Source organism: Chenopodium album, chromosome 2, assembly GCF_948465745.1.
Source record: "Chenopodium album chromosome 2, dcCheAlbu1.1, whole genome shotgun sequence".
NCBI lineage: Eukaryota > Viridiplantae > Streptophyta > Magnoliopsida > Caryophyllales > Amaranthaceae > Chenopodium > Chenopodium album.
The window spans coordinates 71,603,192-71,626,044 of NC_137835.1; the positions used below are offsets into that span (position 1 = coordinate 71,603,192).

At 33.9% G+C, this 22,853-nt stretch overlaps 1 protein-coding gene across 1 annotated transcript; it reads left to right on the forward strand.

Moving 5' to 3' along the window:
* Nucleotides 1-631: 631 nt before the first annotated feature.
* Nucleotides 632-16,071, forward strand: LOC145600342 (mRNA cap guanine-N(7) methyltransferase 1-like). The gene is made up of 13 exons (XM_081656256.1): nt 632-914; nt 1,479-1,618; nt 1,698-1,766; nt 1,859-1,930; nt 2,090-2,191; nt 2,353-2,409; nt 2,776-2,914; nt 4,247-4,311; nt 4,423-4,473; nt 5,462-5,524; nt 14,669-14,789; nt 15,019-15,080; nt 15,545-16,071. Exons 1-13 carry the CDS (start codon nt 848-850, stop codon nt 15,638-15,640), a joined length of 1,104 nt encoding a protein of 367 aa, XP_081512382.1. The 5' UTR covers nt 632-847; the 3' UTR covers nt 15,641-16,071.
* Nucleotides 16,072-22,853: the final 6,782 nt, after the last annotated feature.

Genomic DNA, 22,853 nt, shown 5'->3' on the forward strand with positions numbered 1-22,853 from the left:
ATTTTAAAGATACTTAAAATATACTATTTAGGCATTATCTTAATTGCATTTCTAAGTGTCAAACAAGTATTAAGCATAACTACAATGCCAAGAAGGTGCTTTGACTCTTCTCCATTTTTACTAAAAAAGATATTGATAAAATTTTTTTGGAACATAAGATGTTTAATTAATTGTGACTAATGAAAATCACATAATAATTCGTAATTTGCGTTTTAGAATGGTTAAATTGTTGTTGATCATCCAAAATTCCAAATATATTTTTAATAAGAATTCAATGAAATGAATGTATTCTCTTGTTAAGACTAGTAATAACTAACCAATCTTCATATCTAAATCCAATTTTACGGTTGACTAACTATGCGAAAATAATATGTTACAGAGTATTTAGCATAACAATTTCCAATTTGGAAAGATACCCCCAAATAATTGTCATATTATGATTATTTCCACAATTACTTTCAATTAAGGGAGATTGTTTACTAAACTTATTGATATGATTGTGATTAATGTGATTATTATTTCCATAATTCCTCTCAATTAGGGGAGATTGTTTACTAAACTTAATGATATAATTGTGATTAATGTGATTATCATTTGATTCATTTCTATAATTCCACCAAATTACTAAACACATAAATTCAGTTTCTCCTTCCCTCCTCTCTCTCTTCCCTCTCTCTCTCACAAAGACATTCTTGGAGAATTTCTAACCTTCTTTCCCTCCACTCAACTTATACTGTTACTCACACCAACTTCAATTCAGTTAATCTAGTTTCTTCCCCACAATTTTCCCACATTTGTTTGATTAATTTTGATATAAAAGACCTCAAATTTGTTGTAATTTTAAGCAATGAAACGTGGGTATCAAGGTTCTCCATCTGGTCCTCCTCAATCTCGATCCAAACCCAACCCAGAAGGTATTTTTCTTGTATTTTTTGTCACAAATTTATAATCTTGTTTATTTGATGAATTAATTTAGGTTTTTGTAATATTTTCATTGATTTTTATTTTCTTATTTTACAATTGATTGGCTGTTTTCTCAGCTGTACTTCAGTTAAGAAAGTGTTGAGAATATCATACTAAAACTTGTGTAAATTAGAATTGTAATATACGAAGTATTTGTTTTCGGGTTCGCTTATAGTGGCAATTTTTATCTTAAAATCAATGTAATTTTCTGGGCATCATTAAAATGGTGGACAATGTAATTGTAGTTCTTTGCTTCAAAAGAAAGGTTTGTCTTTTGCTGGTAAATTCAATCCTACACTCGGGTGTAATTTAATACCCTCGTGTGGGTGTCAGCTAGTTTAGTTGGTTAAAGTCTTGGGGTTGGTAGTCAAGAATCAAATCTCGTCTATATCATTTTCCCTTTGTAGCTCTCTATACACCATAAAAAAAAAAACTGGTTGGGAGGGTGTAATTATATTTAGAGTAAGGCTTTGTATTTTGGATCATTGAATAATATATTGTTAATGGTAATTTAGGAGATGGGGTATTCCTTGAGGATGAGAGTACAAAAATTTTTGCTCGGAAAGTAGCTGATCATTACAGTGCAAGAACAAACCAGACATTGGAAGAACGAGAAGCGAGTCCTATTATTCATTTGAAGAAACTTAACAATTGGGTATATTTTGTGAATTTTATATGAGATTTTCTTTAGGAATTTATAATGGAAATCCCTCACATTTGTTTTGCTTTTGCAGATTAAAAGTGTATTAATTCAGCTTTATGCTCGTCCTGGGAATGCTGTTCTTGATCTGGCATGTGGAAAGGTGAATTAGGTTTAATCTGGTTAGTAGTTATTGTTTGATGATGTGATTGTACAACAATGTACTGATTGTTTCTCTATCTCACCATGTATTAGGGTGGGGATCTTATAAAATGGGACAAGGCAAAGATTGGATATTATGTTGGAATTGATATTGCTGAAGGCTCGGTATGGCATAAAATCTTACTTGTAGTAATTAGTAGCTCATTTGTTTTATTGCTGCTTCAGTGATATAAGTATCTGATGACAAATTACTCAGACAAGCACTTAATGCTATAGATCTTTTTCACTGTATTGCAATCTAGTTTAAAATTAGAAACTGTGCAGATAGAAGATTGTCGTACGCGGTATAATGGCGATGCAGATCAGAATCAGCGTCGCAAAAAGTTTAAATTCCCAGCCCGCCTCTTATGTGGAGATTGCTTTGAGGTAGTTTAGACTGGATATCAGTTAATTGTGAAGATTTGTTACTTTATAAGTCATATATGAATAATAATGCGCCTTTTAACAGCTAATAATATCATTAACTACTGAGTTTTTGGGACATAGATGTACTTGTTATGATTCTCAGTATTTTCTGATTATTTCAGGTTCGACTGGACAGAGCATTGGCAGAGGATGGCCCCTTTGACCTTTGCAGTTGCCAGGTTACTTTTTGTCTTTTTATCCTACCTTGTCAAATTTAGACTCCATAAGCCCTAGAAGTTCTTTGTTAATTACATAAGTTAGCCTAACATCATTGAAGGGACCTGCTAGGCGAGATTACCTTTCATATTTTAATAAACAACAAAATTTTCAACCGTGTGGGGACTTTGGACCTAGTCTCAGCTTCATTAGGGATGAAAACGTTGACAGTGAATACAATTTCTCTGATCTTAGATTTAGAGGCTGGTCCTTGTTTCTCTCATAAATTTTAATTATTTTAGTGTACAATGATACAATCCTTCTGTATTGTTAAATTGAATACTTGTTTTTTTTTTTTTTGTTTTTCCCCAATTCTTTGATATTTGCAGTTTGCCTTGCACTATTCATGGTCTACTGAGGCACGTGCACGGCGAGCTTTGGCTAACATTTCAGCATTGCTTCGACCTGGTGGCATCTTGATTGGAACAATGCCTGATGCCAATGTTATTGTCAAGAAGTACAGAGAAGGTTTCTTCTATTATTTTATAAACACTCTTGTTTGTGACTTTTTGTACAATGTACATGAGATGTAGTGAAAGTTCAAGCAGATGTACTGTTTTTCAAACTTTTGGCATTTTTACACTGATTATTGTATACAAAGATATCCTTCATTCCCAGATAAGATAATACTATACAGTGATTTTTAGGTTCTCTCATGCTGAATATCGTACTCAAAGAAGCTCCTAGTGCCTTTTAATTACGGCCTAAAACCCGTAAACCTTTAGTTCACATAATTCTTGCTTTGCCTTAACATATAGTTGTATATGCTAATACGGACTAGCTAGTAGACTGATTCTGATCATGGTACTATTGTTTTGAAAGAAGTTGATGGTATGATTAAGCAATTTTTCTTGCTGATGATGAGGTTATCTTTCCTTTTCTTCCTTTTTTAAATAATTGCTCTAATTAGTTTTTATCTAATTGACAAATTTATTGGTAGTGGAAGTTCATGAGAACTGAAAAACTATAGAGTTGTTTAGTTGACAAAATTATAAGAAGTTCTACTCCCCACAAAATGGAGTATGTTTCTTACTTAGTCCTTGTTTTACATCCTATGATCATTTAAACATTTTTTAAAAAAAATCTTTTAGGAAATGGAACATGGGAAGAAAAACACTTCCTATTTTTAATCAATCAACCACAAAGTAATTTTATATAGGTAGCCAAATTGATGGTAATTACAGACTAGAAAATATCTTCTCCTCACACAAACTCTATGTAAGATGCATGCTTTTAATTCATCTTCACCTGGCTGTTAGTGTCTTTCCTTTGTTCCCTCACATCCTAATATAATACTTGTAGGTTTCAAGTCTACACGGTTTTGAGTGTTGGTATGAATAATCTAATTACTGTCATTGAATTTCTGAACATTCTTGTTGAGGTCTTTATCTTTATGTTTGACAGAGACTTAGTTGAATAGGGTGATAGTAGCTGCTCTCTCTTAAGATCTATGCTTGATATAGTGACGTCTTTGCATTTCTCAAATTCAGTGATTTTCATTAGGTCACGATACATCTGGGTTTTAACAATCTATCATATATATGATATATCTTAAATTGATTTTTACTATTTTACCATATCTAAAGCCCTCCTTTATGCCATTTTGGTTGAAAGTCTTGTGCCGAAATGGAAGCAAATTTTAATGTAACGTGTAATTTTTACAGGTTTGCCTGTGATAAATTGATTGGAAACTTTAAAGAATAATAGTGTACACCTGAAAGAAGGGTTGAAGAGTTGTATTATCTTGGGATGATTAGACTTTGCTTAAATTAATCCTAATTCTTCTTAAATAACATGCAGCGGAAGGTTTAAAATTTGGAAACAGTGTCTACTGGATACGATTTGATGAGGATTATGCTGATAAGGTAACTGTTTCTTGCTTTTATATTAACATCCATCTGGTTTTTTATTTATTTATTTTTCTCTGGTTGCTGAAAATTGCTCCTCCCATGACTAATTACTGTTTTTGGCTTCAGAAATTTAAAGCATCCAATCCTTTTGGTATCCGATACAAGTTTCACTTAGAGGTATGTGTTTGTCAAAGTTTTTCTTTTATCAATGTTTACGTAATTTGTTCCGACAATTCACCATAAATATCTACCATAATTATTAGGAAAATTTGTCAATTGCACCCATTTAAAGTTTGTATTTTACAATTTTTAGCCATTAATTTTTATTTTTTTTTGCAAATTGCAGTCCAAAAGCCTAATAAATTGTATACTGCCACCCAATCCAAGTTTTACACCGATTTGCATGCCGAAATAAATCATGTCAAGGTTTTAGGGGTCATTTTAGTTTTTAAGTGCCCAAATTGAGCTCTAAATTGGCAAAAAACTTAACGGAAGTGCCTCATTTTCCCAGCAAAAATAGTTGCACACAAATTAAATCAGTTTTTGATATGCAAAACGAGGCACTTATGCTATTTTCTTGTCAATTCCGAGCTCAATTCGTATCCTAAAGAGCTAAAACGACCCCTAACACCTCTACGGAACATTTTTCAGCACACAAATCGATGAAATAATTAATTTGGGTGGCAATTAACAAGTTATTAGTACTTTTGGGCTGCAATTTACAATTATTTTTAAATGGCTGCAATTTGTAAAATACAGAGATTAAATGGCTGTAATTTGTAATTGGCAAATTTTCCAAATTATTATGCATTTAGTTCACCATTTCCTAAGTAATACTATCCACCAGAGATAGGTGGCCTTATCTGACCAAAATTAGAGCATTTTACATGACTGCGTGCTGCAAGTATCCATCCTTTTAGTGTTTGTTGGGAATCCTATATTCCTATCTTTGACCTAACAGCTTTTATTGGTCATTTCTTCTAATTTATCCAAATATCCCCATATAGAAATGGTGTAATTGTTTATACAGTACTTTGTAAGTCAAGAATTGGAAGTGCTTTTTTTCAGATTTGGTTTTTCACTTTGAGGATTCGTTGCAACCATAATTATTACTCTTTCCTTTTCTTAGCATTGTGTCTTATCAATGTCTAAATTCTGTTTATAGGATGCTGTTGATTGTCCTGAATGGGTTGTCCCTTTCCATGTCTTCAAGGCACTGGCTGAAGAGGTATGGATTACTTTCTGGCATTCTTTGATCAGCATATTATTTGTGTCTCCCAATGGATAAAAAAAAACTCAAGGCGCGCTGAAGCGAGAAGGGTCATGCAGTGCCTAACTGCGCCTAAGGTGCGCCTCAGAGGCGCACTGTACAAGCAGTTAAAAAAATTTGGCAGAAGTTTCTCCTGGTGCGCCGTGTGCGCTTCGGGTGCGCCGTGTGCGCTTTTGGTGCGCCTCATGCACCTAACTAAAAAGGCCTCGCCAGACCAAGTTGAGCCCTTACCCCATTTCGCCTTGCGCCTAGGCGCTTTTCAAACACTGGTGTCCCCTAGCCATCATTTCAGTTCAGAAAAATGCAGAAATGTTAGTCTTATAGCAAGCAATTTACAGTCTATTATGGGTAGATTTGCTTACTAAACTCTCATGTTGATAAAACAAAGGTGTAAAAAGTGTGTTGTTACTTGTAGAAAGAAAACTTATTAGCATGGAGGATAAGCTCCAAATAGGTAATAAACACATGGAGGGGAAATGTTATTCGTTTACTCTCATGTCATCGATACTAATGCCTTAAACCTTTTTCTACTGTCAATTTATCTGAACTAGAATCTACCTGAGCTAAAGCACGGAGTATATATATATCTTGAGATGAAAAATAGTCTTTGAATAATTGTAATTGGTAGTTATGGGTGGTTTGAAAAGAAGTAATTGGTGTTTTTTTTTATTTTTTTATTTTTTTTTTATTTTTAAATATATAGAAGTGGAAGTTATGATTTTTTTTTTTAAAAAAAAAAACCATAGTACAAAGATATTCAAAAATAAAGTAAAAAATAAGTGCATATATTTTGAGGATTGTAGATTTGTAGTGTTGTGGATAAAAGTAGGGGAAAAAACTCTAAAATTGTATAATAGATATGAAAATCTTTTCCAAACATCAATGATACTAATTTTACTCCTTTATTTTATGCATGAAAGCTTCCTTCATTAATGTTGTCTTTTTATATGGCATTTAACATTTGAGTCACCATGACTGCAGTTACTTTAGTTTGATCGCCTTCTTTATGTCATTAATGCTGTCTTTTTATATGGCATTTACAAATCTTATGTTGTAATTTGTAATTAACCTCTATGAATGCTGTTAATGATAATTTTTATGATTAATTAACCTCTATGAATGCTGCTAATGGGATCCAATGATAAGATTCTTTAAATGAGAAGGATAAAATGTGCAAAAAAAAAAACACACTAAATGTGCATTTTTTTTTTCACTAGATGTGCAAAATTGATTTTGTGAACTACGAGTAATAAAAATTTTGAATTTTCTGGAAAATCAGAAAATGTCTACATTATATTCAAAATTTATGCATATCGATTTTTTTTTTTTTTTTTTTTTTTTTTGCACATTTAGTTCAAAAAATATGCATATTAAGTACAAAAGTATGCACATAAAATCCTTCTTATCTTTCTCATTTTAAGGAATTTCTCATTTGGCCCTAAAATGCTAAATATAGGTAAAAAAATATTTAACTATCTAATACAAGTATATTCAGTACAAAGTGACGTTTGATCTATCTAATATATTTGAAAAATCCATCTAATATATTGAAAAAATCCATCTAATATATTGAAAAAATGTCTAATAATCAGTACAAAAAGATGTTTGATCTATCGCCTTCTGATTATGTTGTTGGAACCTTGAGAAAGGAAGTTTGGGAGATAGTTTAATATATTTTTCAAATATTACACATTTATAGTTAAAATGTATTATTAGTCAAATTCATGCGTCAGCAAGCATATCGAGTCAAAATATGCTGCATGAGTTTGACTAATAATATATTTTAACTATATGTTTGTAAGCATTAAAAATGTGTAATATTTGAAAAATATATTAGATGGATCAATCATCATATATACTAACATTTACTTTCATATATTAACAAAAATTGGTGCTAAAAGTCAAATTTTGGAACGGATAGAACAATTCTAAGTCACTTAGTACTACGAGTTAAAATAAGTGTTTGAAATACATATTTATTTGCCAAAAGCACCCATGTATCAAGTAATTATAATTGGAAAACTTATCCTTGAAGGAAGATTGAATGTAATTGCCTGCCTTCATTCAAAATATTGGCAGAATATATACAACTCTACGAGAATAGTTAGGCCTATAATTGAGGCTTAGATTAGGGAACTAACCGAGCTAATCTACAGCTATCCTTCCTGTTTACATGCACTAGATAAATACATGACATAAATAGATATATACAATAAAGTAGATTATAATTAATATTATATTCTAACACACCCCCGCAGTCGAAACGGGAGCATCACGAACGCTGAGACTGGCTCGAAAATCTTCAAATAAAATACGAGGTAATCCCTTGGTGAAAATGTCCGCAATCTGATATCTAGAGGGAATATGTAGAACCCGTACCTCGCCTTTAGCAACTTTTTCCCTCACAAAATGAATGTCCATCTCAATATTTTTGGTACGTTGATGTTGTACCGGATTTCGTGATAAATAAATGGCACTCACATTATCACAATAAACCAGAGTAGCTTTATGTATAGGACAATGAAGCTCAAGTAATAAGTTTCGGATCCAACAAGAATCGGAAACAACATTAGCAACTCCTCTGTACTCGGCCTCAGCGCTGGATTTTGATAAAGTTGCCTTTTGGATGACCAACTAATCAAATTATCACCTAGATAAACACAGTAGCCGGAAGTAGATCGTCTAGTATCCGGACATCCTCCCCAATTAGCATCAGTAAAAGAAATTAATTTATTCAGAGAGGATTTATATAGGTGAAGACCAAAAGATAATGTACCCTGTAAATAGCGTAGAATACGCTTGAGAGCATTCATATGCTCGTGCCTTGGATCATGCATATGGAGACAAATTTGCTGCACGGCATAAGAGATGTCGGGTCCGGTGAAAGTAAGGTACTGCAAAGCACCGGCCAAGCTGCGGTACTTAAACGGGTCGTCACATGGAGAACCTGCAGAAGCACTGAGTTTTGGTTTGGTGTCAACCGGAGTAGCACAAGGACTACAATTAGCCATGCCAGCTCGGTCTATGATCTCTGTGGCGTACTGAGTCTGAGACAAGAACATACCATTATCATTACGGGTAACCGCAATTCCAAAAAAAAAAACTGAGAGGACCTAAGTCCTTCATAGCAAACTCGCCACTCAAAAGAGCCATGAAATGCTTCCTTAACCTGTGAGAAGAGGCGGTAAGGATAATATCATCAACATATAATAAGAGGTAAGCCATATCCGAGCCCTGCCTGTAAATGAACAATGAGTTATCAGATGTACTGTGAGAAAACCAATAGTGGCTACAAAATCCGCAAAACGCTGATAACAGGCTTCGCTGAGACCATAAAGAGATCTCTCCAATAAACACACATGATCAGGTCGACTTTTATCACGGAACCCCATAGGTTGATGCATGTAGACGGTTTCATTGAGATTACCATGTAAGAAAACATTCTTGACATCTAACTTATGAATAAGCCAAGATTTGGAGATAGCAATGGTAAGAACAGTACGAATAGTAGCCGGTTTTACAACCGGACTAAAGGTTTCATCACAATCAACACCCTGCTGTTGAGTTTTTCCATCACCTGCAAGACGGGCTTTATGTCTCTCAAAAGAACCGTCAGAATTCTTTTTGTGACGAAAAATCCACATTGATCTAATAACATTGACACTCGGTGGCCTAGGTACCAATTTCCATGTTTTATTTTCAATTAGAGCATTAAATTCATCTAACATTGCCGCTTTCCAATTAGGGTCACGAATAGCACTAACCGGGTCTTTGGGTAAAGGAGATATGGTAGTGGTAGTCGTGGAAGCTAGGTTGGAAGCATATTTGGCGTTGGGTTTGTAGATTCCATTTTTAGCTCTAGTGGTCGTAGAATGGGAGGGCTGTAAAGGAATGGGTGTGAGAGTAGGAGTTGGATGATCTATGTGGGAATTTTGGGCCGGCCCAGTTCGGTGGGCAGAGGGAGGTGTCGAATTGGGCTGCTGTTGGAGTCCTTGGAGATGGACAGTGCCATTTGAGTGAGATGGGTTTGATGAGTGAGGCCTAGGAAAGGGAGGAGGAGAAGGAGCCGGGCTTGCGTGCGGCCCAGCAGAATGAGGACTAGGGAGAGGTGGGCTGGCGTGCGGCCCAAGATAGTGAGGAGGGGAATTAGGTGGGTCTGCTTGGTGCGCATGATGAGTGGGCTGTGCCAAATCATTAGGTGAGTGTTGTTGCATATAACTAACAAGAGGATTGACATCTAGAAAGTTGTAATCATCAATATGAGGAGTGTGAAGTTTAGCAAAAGGGAATTCATGCTCAATAAATTTCACATGACGGCATATGAGTATCTTGCCAGTTGACATATTATAACACTTAGAACCTCTATGATTTGGAGCGGGACCAAGATATACACAAGGGGTTGACCTTTGTTGCAACTTGTGAATGGAAGTGGATGGGAAAAGAGGAAAACATAGGCAACTAAAAACACGTAACTCCGAGTAGATAGGATCACATTGATATAGAATTTGAGTTGGAGACTTAAATCCTAGAATTTTGGTTGGAAGTATGTTTAGAAGGTAAGTGGCCATGGCTAGAGCATGATGCCAAAATGAGAGAGGTGAAGAAGCATGTGCAAGTAAGGTCCGTATGATATTGTTAATTGATTTTATGTGTCGCTCGACTTTTCCATTTTGAGGAGAGGTATGAGGGCAAGAGAGGCGGAATAGCATACCATTTTGATCAAAGAACTCATTAAAAGTGCCATTGATATATTCTGTTCCATTGTCACATTGGAAAGTCTTAATGTTACGATTAAATTGTGTGCTTATAAGGCTATGAAAAGATTTAAACAAATGTTTGACTTGAGATTTTTTAGCAATAGGAAAAGTCCACAAAAATTTATTGTAATCATCAAGAAAAAGCACATAATAACAATGGCTAGAAGAACTCACAATAGGCGAAGTCCAAAGATCACTATGAATAATATCAAATGGAAAAACAGTGTTTGACATAGAATCATGAAAAGGTAATTTTGCAAGTTTCCCAAGAGGACAAGAAGAACAAAAACTCTTACAAGCCTTATTACAATCAATGAATTTATTTTTACTAAGAGAACGAAGCACAACATCACCGGGATGTCCTAAGCGGTTATGCCATAGATCGGAGGAGATAGCAGTAAAAGCTGAATTATTGACGGGAGGATTGGCTTGAGTTTTTGAGAAGATAGGATATAGGTCACCGCCACTGTCACATCTCATTATTTTGACTCCCGTCTGTAAATCATTCACAAAAAAGCCATAAGGGTCAAATTCAACGGAAACTGAGTTATCGGTGGAATTTTTTTTGGACAAATATTAAGTTCTTAATTAATTTAGGAGCATGTAACGCATTTTTCAATTGAAAGGGTGGGTGGGGTGATGGTAAAGTAGTACTACCGTGACCAACAATTGGAATTAAATGTCCACTTCCCACAACAATGTTATCATTTATATTGCTCGAATTAAAATAAGAGGAAAATATACCTTGATCGGAAGTCATATGAGCCGTGGCACCGGTATCCATGTAGTAGTTGTTGTCAGGTTAAGAGTAGCCACTTGAGAGTGCATTCATTGCCGCTTCAATGTCCGTGGGAGAGTAAGTGCCCGTAGGAGCCATAGCATTGTAAGCTTGGGGACGTGGGCCCAGAAGTCCAAGCCCAGCTGGACGAGAACCAGAAGGCTGCGCTGCTGCCGATCTTGGAGCCTATGAAGAGGCCGGATATGGGCAGGGAGGAACCCATGGAGCATAGGCCCAAGGAGTTTGCTGCCAACTGTACGGCACATGTGGGCCATGTAAGGGGGGTTGCTGTTGGGCCCCAAGTGAAGAATTGGAGTGATTTCGGCCCTTGCCAGAACCTTTAGAAGAATTTGACTTCTTTTGCTTCCCCCTTTTTGAAGCAGAGGGATTTGAGGAAGAAGAGGCGCAACGGTGGATGTTACGAGAGCTTGGGTGCGGTTGCTTGAACCACCCTCCTTGGCTAGCCGATTTTTAATAGTCCGTTCAGCAAGTTTGAGGCGAGAACGACAACTTTCGAATGAAGGCAGCGGTTCTTGGTTCTGAATTATGTCCACCGTGCCGGCATAGGCTTCAGGTAATCCGGCAGTGAGCTTGAGGACCGGGCGGCTTTCGGAGAGAGGGGCATCGACATCAGCAAGACGATCAGCAAAAGATTTTATATGATTGCAGTAGGCATCAATGGATGAGAAATTCTCGAAGACGAGATCGGCAAGTTCCTCCTCAAGGTGGGTGGCACGAGAGGCTTTGTTGTCTTGAAACATCGATTTGAGACGAGCCCAAGCCCCTTGGGCGGTGTCATCTTTGAGAAGAATGGCATGAAGGAGATCGGGGGATATGTTTCCACAAATCCAGTTCAAAACCGCGGCATCAAGACGCTTCCATAGAGCCGGATCAGCAGCTTTGGTGGCTTGATAGGCGGCAATCTCCGTTGCCTCCGTTGGAGGAATGATATGATGATATAAATCATGGACCCTAACGAGTTCCTTGAACAAGGTAGCCCAAGACTGATCATCCAATGTTATGGGAATGAGAGATTTGACATTGGTGATGGTGAGAGCGGGGTGAAATTTTGAGGATTCGGAAGACATTATTAGCATCGGAAGATAGAGAAGGTAATGGTGGGTGGGCGATTGTTAGGGAAGGTGAAGCCAAGGTCGTAACCTTTAATCTGATACCATGAAGAAAGATTGAATGTAATAGTCTGCCTTCATTCAAAATATTGGCAGAATATATACAACTCTACGAGAATAGTTAGGCCTATAATTGAGGCTTAGATTAGGGAACTAACCGAGCTAATCTACGGCTATCCTTCCTATTTACATGCACTAGATAAATACATGGCATAAATAGATATATACAATAAAGTAGATTATAATTAATATTATATTCTAACAATCCTAATACAAACAAAAATAAAAAGAAAGAAAATAATGTGCACTCATGTACCTTCTCTCACACTTAATAAAGTTAATACAATGTGTACAATTCAAAATAAAGCATATTAAAAAGTGAAGGTAAAAACCAGAGAGGAGAAGAAAGAATGCTTGAGAAACCTTAGAATGCATCTGGGTGCTAATATTTGCAAAAATTTGTAGTTATGGAGGCTAATTTCTCCTGGGTCTCCTTTTACTCGTTTTTTATCCCATTAATTGAAGTTTAAAGATTTGTGATAAATTTCTCTATTGGAGTAGAAGATAAACTAGTATCCTCAGAGCGATGAGATGGAATGGATGGTTTGGGAGCAAGGACTTGGACCCTTGTTGACAAACAATGAATAGACTAATTCTTATTTTTTAAGGACATTTTCTCAACAATGGTAATATATCCTTATCCCCTTGGTACACTTAAGGGCAGCGTCATCTTTCTTTGAAAACCAGTAGGTGGGAAGACTGGTAACATCTATGACATCAAATCCCCCACCAAACTACCATCTTAAATTTTTCTATTGGTCATGAGCTCACTATGCACTAATTTTACTTCATTAATGTTTTTGTTGGCTATTTGAATGAGGCACCCGTATCGATTGAATCATGTGGTGGAGCATATATAATTCAACCTTGTGGACCTTGCTCCATTCTTGTCAATTAGATATGGTGTTGGAAAATAGCCCTAGAAATTAGCGCAAGTCTTGGTGGAGAATAGAGATAATTGAACTCCACTTCAGCTCATATGTATATCTATTAGTGAGAGTCCTCAAAAGATCATCTGCATCCTAATGTGTTTGGCTCTTGAACAACCAATGGGTAGAACAAGAGTCGCATCAAGCTTGACCGAAGTCCAAGCATGGTCATCATTAAATAGCCGAAGAACGGTGCACTACACTTGGATTTCGGCCGAGCTTAATGTGGCTTTTGGTTTACCCACTAGTTCGAGAGTGACCATACAATGTTGTTATGCGGGTGATCTTTAGAGGATTCTCGCTAATGAATGTACTTGACTTGAAGAGGAGTTCAGTTACCTCTATTTTCTAACCCACCTTATGCTATGTTATCAAGGTATTCTTTAGCACCATACCTGGTGTGCATGAAGGGATCAAGGGTCACTTGGGTGAATTATAAAGTATATGTTTTACCAAATGATTCATGCTGCAACTATTGATACGAGTGTCATCATTTAACAACTGCAACTATATCCAACAAAAACGTTTATGAAGGATAAAAGTACAAGGTAGGTGTGTGGACCTGATGTACTTTCTTTGGAAGGAATGGTTTTGTTAGGGGAATTGATGTTGTAGAAGTTTCCTCAGTTGGTTAACAAAGAAGGATCAAACTGCCTATTGTTGTACTGGGAGGGGGGGGGGGGGGATGAAGATTCCTTTAGGTAGCTAGAGCATCGGATTAATCTTTTTTCTTTTTTTTTTTTTTTTTTTTTTTTTTTTTTTTTTTTTTTTTTTGGCAAAATTCTCAAAGTTAACCTTGTTGACCCTTTTCATTGGTTTTGTGGAATAATCTTACTATGGTGGAGTTTGTGATTTGAAAGAAGGTTGTATAGAGTTATGTTGCTTTAATTAGATGTACATTTAGAAAAAAGAAGAAAAAAAATGTAGAGAACAAAAATTTGGGAATTTTATTTCCGAATGAAAGAAAAAGTTGTGAATGAAGAAAGGCTAGTTGTGTTGATTTAAAGCGAGAAGGGGAGAAGTGTGAACCTAATCTTGTGTGTCGTTCTATGTAGAATTAATTAATTCTTTGTATTAGATTTTGAGCCCAACAATCCCAAACGACTTCGTCTTGCCCTATATTAACCGAGCCAATTTTATAGAGAAAGAAGAAAGAGAAGTTTATAGAGGAAAGTCTACATAAAGTTGACACTCGTAATTTGATGTCTGATTTCCTCCCTTATTATTTAGAGTGCATTCACTGCAGGTTTGCAGCAGTTTGATATTATTTATAAACTTGATCTTTCACCAACTTTTTTAATTTGGCCGTATCGTTTACCCTTTTTTTTTTTTTTTTTTTTTTTTTTTTAATAGCTTTAAAAAATATATTTTAAAGAGCTTGATCTTGCAAAGTTTATATATATTGTCTAGTACTCTAGTTTCATTGATGATACTGTCTCTATTTGCAGTATGACTTTGAACTAGTCTTTGCCAAAAACAATCATCAATTTGTCGAAGAATATTTGAAGAAGCCAGAATTTGTTGATCTTATGAGGAGGCTGGGTGCTTTGGGTGATACCCATGATAAGAGTGAGTTCCATACTTTGGTGGTGATATTTCTTCCTGCCCTCTCTGTAGTTTTTGTAACTTGTAAGACTGCAACAAAGAAAAAAGCAATGCATGTTGGATTTGTAATGACTTGTTTTCTGCCTCTCAAGGCTCTCAGTAATCTCCAATCTTATGCACAAATTTGGTTACTAAAGGATCTATTTTTTGGTTCACTTCTAAATTATTGATCCCTCCTGCTTTCTAATTTCAGGTACGTTGTCACCAGATGAGTGGGAAGTAGCTTACTTATATCTGGCTTTTGTGCTGAGAAAGGTAACAATACCGTGTTCATTCAGCAGACTATGAAATAGCTCTTAGATAAATTTACAATAAGAATCTTCATTTTGTTAAGAGTACACGTGTCCTAAACTCCTTTCATCTTTATGAAAACCAGGATGTACTATACCCGCTTACATACTTCATCAAACAATAAACTTACGAGTTGTAAATGTAGCCAAATAGCCATATAGATCGAATACTTGCCCTCTCGATTCATTGGCGCAGTCTCTAGGAAGTTATATCAGAGACCTGGTTTTGAAAATTTTCTTGCAGCCTTTTCCCTACATGCTTGTGTAGCACCAAAATAACACAGGATCAATTACCAATTTATCTTTGTTTGTCCTAGCCGATGCATTAGGGGGCATACAATGAGTGTTGCTTTGGAATGCTATCATTTTTCTGATAAACCATGTTATTACTTGATAAGATTCTGAGATTCTTTCTCTGTTTCATTTTAGCGAGGCCAACCAGACCAAATGCAAAAGCGAAATGTGAAAAAGGGTGACAACGATACACCCATAAAAAAGGAGGACATCATGTACATTACGAGTTGAGTTTGAGTTTAACAGAATAACAATTCGTGTCAAAATTCAACTGCGACCAATCATCAAGTTTGTTCAGGTCTTATCCATGATGCCAGATACTGGCAGGCATGCAGACCTAAAACTTAAAGCGTGCTTGCGGCTCAATACTCTGTTAAATGGAGATTACGCATTGGCTCATTCAAGCTTTGCTTTGTAGTTTGAGCTCCTTGTTGTAGAGGTCGCAGAATGGAACTGAAGAAAATGCAGTTCTTCCTAATTTTGGAGCAGAATTTTTATTTTCGACGGTAATTAACAATTTACACATCTTTGATCTTACAGCTCTTTTTACCAAAAGGTGGTAGGTTAGTGATTATGTAACTCTTTTATGTTTTCTGTGAGCTTGTTAAAAGAACTGCTTTTGTATTGCTATTATTTTAAGTTAATAAAATACAGTTATACAATAGATTTGTTTTGGTGCTGCTATTAGCTTAAAGAACTGCTTTGTACTGCTATTAATTAACGTAATATAAAACAATTATAATAGCTTTTTGTACCAAAGAACGTCTACTATTCAGTTTTTGTCAAGAAATTATACACAAAGCGTAGGCCACTGAGCCTTAAAGGTTGTTCTACATGTGTTTTTTTTTTTTTTTTTTTTTTCTTCTTCTTCTTTGTTCTCTAAGACAATTATGGACAAATGATATCTTTAATTACGCCCAATTTAATAAAAGATGATTTGTGAAACTACATGGTGAGACTGATAGGTTGAGATATGCTCATGACCATATGGCATTTGATTAGCAAGTAATTAAGAATAGGAAAGAAGAATAAGATCATTGTGAGCCAGAATTCTCCAACCAGTCGTAGATGATTCCCATTAATCAAAGTATCAAACTACAATCAAGGCAAAGAAAAGGCTATAAAAGAACGACTAACAGTGGATATACTAGAAGAAATGAACCCACTGAGACAACCTAGGACTAACATAAAAGAGCCAAATAGTTATATAATTGGTTGACATTACGAACCATGTTAATGGTAAGACCAAGAACATCAGGATATTATTCGAGAAGTTGATCCAAGAACACTTGGAAGCAACAGATGCCATATTAGCCAGAATTCCTATATATACTCCAAGACCGGTAGCTAGAATGAGAAGCTGACATATATAGTAAAACTTTAGCGATCAATAACTTTACTTCTCCATAAGTAAAAACTATAAAAGTTGTATATTATGATAGTACTTATTGAGACGAATTCAAAAAGATTCAAAATGAATATATTTTTCCTTAAATATCATTCATAAAAGATGGTCAAAGCAAGGGTGGTGAATATTGTAAAAGTCAAAGCGGGTCAAGTAAAAAAGGACGGAGGAAGTAGAATTTACCCTTTTCAGAATTGATAGCTACGGTGAAAATTCCTAAAAGGGTTGATATACCAAATATGATCTGCATGAGCACTATTGTTGTACAAGTATAAGATGATGAAACTATCAATGTTTTGCATGCCAAAATAATTCTGAGTTCAATTTGCCAGTAGCCATCGTACAGCGGTACAGGTGAACAATCTAGTAACCTGTATAAAGTGGTGCAGATGAGATACTTACAGATTACTTGACAGTCATAGGCTTTCATATTAGACACAAGTCACACAACTTGAATAAAAGCTGCTTTCACAGTTTCACATATACTAACTCCGGTTCATATTACTACCTCCGGTCCAAATAACTCACAACTTTAGAATATTTTATATCTTACAAATAATACCCCAAAGTTGCGAGTAATTTGGACCGGAGGTAGTATATGCAACTTTGAAATTTTTTAAATCTTACAAATAATACACTAAAGCATCTATTGTTGTTATTTTGTACAATATCATCTCAATTTGAATGAAGAGAAGAAAGAGGGAAGAACAAGGAGAAAATTGGGAGAAGAGAGGAAAATTGAAAGGGAGGTGGTTATTAGGACCCACCATGACATCATCTGGGGAGGTTGGGGTAAAGTGGTGGTAGCTTTTAGTGTTTTTGATAAAACTAGGTGGTAAAATACAATTTAAAAAAAAAATTGAGATGATAATATTCTACAAAACGACAACAATAGATGGTGGTATTTCTGCATTATTAATTTATAAAAACTAAAACCTGCACTTATCCTTAAATTATATACAATTGGTACAACAATAGTAATACATTGAATTACACCTCTTCATATACAATCATATCATTTCAAGAAGTCATTCCATAAAAAAAAAATGGTCACTCTAGCTATTCCATTAGATCAATGAAAAGCGTTGGCCTATAATAAAATTAAAGGCCCTATATATATACAATCCATATTCTCATCAAAATTAAAGGCCACTATAATGGTACGTGTACAATCATCTCATACAAGATTTATCTATCTATCTATATATCTAAAGTTTACGACAAAGCTCAAAGTTTATCCTCATCAAATTATCGCATATAGGACATCCACAACTTTGGTGTAGTGGCCATAACTTTGCCTAATCGTACTATACTATATGAATTAAATTTGGTGGACCATTGATATTTATCTGAATTATCTCTACAATATGAAAAGATTGTCAAAAGGCTTAAAGTATTGATCTTATTTTAGACAAAATGCCATTTTAATGATGTAAAAATGGGGTTGACTGTCCCTAGTTGAACTTTTATCATAGGATTAAATGCATAAATATAGGAATAATGTAGTACTATAGTAACAAAAAGCATAACAAAGATTTTAGTTTTTTTAAGAAAAAAAAAATGAAATTACTTCGTATGAGATTAGCTAAGCAAAATGATTTATGTCATAGATTTTAATATGGTTGCACTATCATGTAACATAAAAGTAATGACAACGTCCAAAAAGATGGAAACAAGATATAAAGGAGATAATGAAGATCAAACAAATATGGTACTTAACCTACCTATAAGATTAAATAAATTTTTTTATTTTGAAGAATAAAATTAAATAAAATTGAATTGATTTGATATTGAAGGGTTAGCAAATAAAAAATGATACAAAAAAATGTTCAAAGTGGGTTTACTCCTTGGATAGGGATTTCATCACCCAATGAGCTCCACTCATATGATTTATTTAAACATCCTTCACACAAATAAGAGATTGCTTGTAAAATCAATAAAGCAATTCCATACATGCTTATCATTGGCATTATTTTTACATTACTTTTGCCACGCAATATGTATACATGCATAGTTTAATTTTTTTGTTTGTTTATTTGTTTTTTTTTTTTAATGATTTTCTATTTTTATTTAGATTTTTCACTTAAAATTGTTACACGTTTATATAATTGCATTTTACAAGTCATTCCAAAAATGCGTCATTTTGGATGTCAATTGTCAAATAAATTGCCAAATAATTAAGGATTATTTGGTGGTCTTTACACGGTCCAAGTTGATGAGATACTAAAATGGTGAGGAGATTGATTGAGAGTTCCTCACCTCATGAATAATTTATTGTTTGATTAATGCTAACACGAGAAAATTGATATAGTATAAAACATATTCCTGGGCCTCAACCATAAGCTTAAGCTTTTGGTTGAATTGGTCCTCTAACATGGTATCAGAGTCAGCGTGACATAAAGGTCACGGGTTCGAATCTCATCCACCCCCCACTTTTAAGTGGAATATTAAGCGCTGGGTATGAGGAGGGCCCATGTTGCATCCACACTTCTAGCCCAAACGGGCTCTCGTGTGAGGGGGCGTGATATAGTATAAAACATATTCCTGGGCCTCAACCATAAGCTTAAGCTTTTGGTTGAATTGGTCCTCTAACAAAAATGTCTAATGCTCAAGTCAGAGAACTTTTAGACCTAGATAGTGCAACACTACCATTCCACCCTCGCAACCTCCTACAGCCACTTTACGCAAATTTTTGCATATAGATTGGATTGAATATTTCTAAACCTAAATTAATTATACAAACAAAAATATCTTATACATCAACACGAGCACATTATTTTGCTTATTTGATTTGATTTGAACATTATCAGTATTAGTATAAAAGCTTTTAGCATAAGTACATTTAAAAAAATTGAGTATATATTAGATTTATACATTTAGATTAATCTAAAATCGTTGACATTATATATATATATATATATATATATATATATATATATATATATATATATATATATATATATATATATATATATTTTCCATTCTTTTACTTTTGGCTCACTTCTTGAAAAGATTTATTGAAAAAAGTGAGTAGGTGTAAGAAAATTGTGAATAAAGAGAGTTACATTTTAAAGGTGGGCAAGTACGTATAAGAAAAAGGTTAATGAAGTAAAAGAATATAATGGTAGAATAGTACTCCGTATAATTAAATATTGTCGAGGTAAGGTATTAAAAGTGGTTTGCCAAAAATCGATCAATGTATCTATAAAATAATCTTGGAGTCAGTAACTTTTCTAGCTTTATTTCAAACACATGATGTCTTTAATTAAATGAAACATTTAATTCTAAAACTCAAATCCTATATTTTATGCACTAAAACAAAATTCAAAGTAACCTCTTATGTATATATATCTTATACATCAACATGGGCACATTATTCATTTATTCTGGTCGAAAAAAAATATATAAGGGAGAAACACCCCAAAATTAAAAAGTGAGCCGAACGAGATGGGAAGAAATATTGGTAAAATGATAGTGAATTAATAGTGTATAAATGTCTAGTAAGGTATTATGAAAATAGGGTTAAAGCCAACACGTTACAAATCAACTAGGATGGAGGATGTAGGAAAAAAAAATTGCATGACATTTGTCAGATACAAAGTATTAATGACCAAAATTGGGTAAGCCACAAAATTTGGAAGGAGAAGGTTAAATTACGACCAATTAACATTTGATAGATTATCCAAACCCGAGCAATATTAATTAGTTATTGGTGGGATTCAGTTCGTTAGCCATGTTAAATGTAAATGAGAAGAACTTTTAGAAATAGTACCATGCGATACCATCAACATGATTCAACACGATATAAAAGAAAATATAAATGAGGCCTCATGAATTTCCAGGTAGTTCTAGTGTTATCTAGGTCCAATACATTGGTAAAAAGGTCTAGTTAAACAATATCATTTTTCCTCCCACTCTTTAGAAAGAGATTCCCTAGCTAGAATAGCAAAAGGAATCTACTTCTTTGAGATCAATATGAAGAACTTTGGTAAGCAAAGGACAAAGGATGTTTGGCTTAAATTCAGGTGGTTGGAATCTTAATTTTTATAAGAGTTTCTATACTTAGTGTTTAGTGACTAGAAAGTTTGCTAGCTAGCTCCCATTTATTGTATTATGGTCCGAAGTACTCCATTTATTTTGTTGCTATCCTAAATTGCTATTCATGGTCTTGTACCAAATACTTGTTCCAAGCTAAGTCATTATTTTATACCATAAACTTTAATGTGCCATAAACTTGGGATCAACATTGAATTGTCCAGATTCATTCCGATTTTATTCCATCCCTCCCGTATTCATTAAATACCCATTTTTACTACTACGCAGTATTTTTTTTTAACTATTAATAAACTCTATTTCGACCAACACTAGTAATTTATGTACTTCGTATATATGTAAGATAAAATCATGGATATAGGGATCCAGTTAAATTGGTTTTATCATATAATCTTTGATTACCATCTTAATTTCTAATTTTTTTTTTTTTTACTTTTTAAAAATTTAAGATATAAATTTTCGATGTTCTATATCAACAAGCATAAAAAGTCAATATGCATGGGTAAATTTACAAGAAACGAAGATAGTAATTAAGAAAAGAAAAATAAACATGTCTCAAATACCAGCTGTCCAGCTTGTAACGGATTGTGTCTAACTTTGTGTTGGAACCTAATTTTGTCTTGCGATCTCTCAAATTTCAATGAAGTCCTATCACATCATTGGTCGAGAAATGGAAATTATAAATTATATACTTGGTGCACAAATGCAACTTTTAAAAAATTATTGAACTCATTCTATGAAAATAAAATTTTTATAGTTGTGGTTTATAATGTTTTAATAATTATGTAGTTTATAATTGACGTAGTTTTCTCCAAGTAATTAATTATATTATTTTATTTTTGATATAAAATATTATTATCAACAATTTTTTTATTAATCAAAATTTTAGTTTCATTTATGTAATTTTATTCTTATTTTATAATTTTTCGAAAAATATTAGTACATTTTATGTTGGATTAAAATTTTCAAAAATTATATTTTCATTGTTGATTTTAGAATATTTATTGTGTCAATTTTATAGTGTGAAAAAATGAATCGCTCATATTGTTTATCATTAAAATAAAATGGTAGCCATATCAAACATACAACAGATGTAGAAACATCAAGCATTCTAGGCTATTTTTATTTTATTATTTTTAAGATTTAAGGTTCTTGGATATTTTTTCTTATTATTTTTTTTTGGCAAAAAATTGTTGGTTTCAGGTAATATTGGTGGTAATTGCATTTAAGTTGATTCACCTTTTATTATTTTATTATAGAAAATTACATTTTCTAGGTGAACAAGGAGCCAAGGAGGACGAATAATTCAAGGGTAGAAAACATTTATTTTATTCGAATAATTTGTTAAAAAGGGTAAAAGGGCAGGTAAAAAGGTGGTGGTGTTAACTTGAGAAAAATAATTTGTAGATACATCCAATAATAACTTTTAAAAGGTTTGTTTGACAACTTTTTCATTAAACATTAAATGTAGATGAGTTAGATTGTTATGATTAAAGTTATAATACTTCGTATACATTTGACAGAAGTAACACTTTGTAATAGTAGACCTTGTAATTAAAATAGCTATGGTCGGCCATACATCTAGACTATCCAATGCAAAACAGATTTATTTGATCCAAACTTGAATTATGCTTGAAAGGCTGAAATTAGAATATCTGATTAACCAACATTAAAATTAACTCTATCAGTGTTTGATTATAACCGATTAAATCGTTGTATTGAGTTACTATAATTTTTTCACAAATTATTTACTACTCCGTGCTAAATTAATATGAATCAACAAGATAACTCATCACGCACTAAAACATGATGCACACATAATACGAGTACTATATTCATCTAAACATAGTCCAAATTAAACGACTTGTTTTCCACCTTTAAATGCCAAGATAAGGTAAGCTACATATATTGATACATATCTTTCTACTCTAATCTGTTGAACTCGTGAATTCTCTCATGTAGTATCATTACTATAAAACTCCCACA

What these genes read in the sequence shown, in the direction of transcription:
- LOC145600342 (XM_081656256.1), top strand. Translation starts at nt 848, where the DNA reads ATGAAACGTGGGTATCAAGGTTCTCCATCTGGTCCTCCTCAATCTCGA. An exon ending in GATACAAGTTTCACTTAGAG is followed by an intron (nt 4,474 to 5,461) that starts GTATGTGTTTGT and finishes TTCTGTTTATAG; the next exon opens with GATGCTGTTGATTGTCCTGA. An exon ending in GGGTGATACCCATGATAAGA is followed by an intron (nt 14,790 to 15,018) that starts GTGAGTTCCATA and finishes TTCTAATTTCAG; the next exon opens with GTACGTTGTCACCAGATGAG.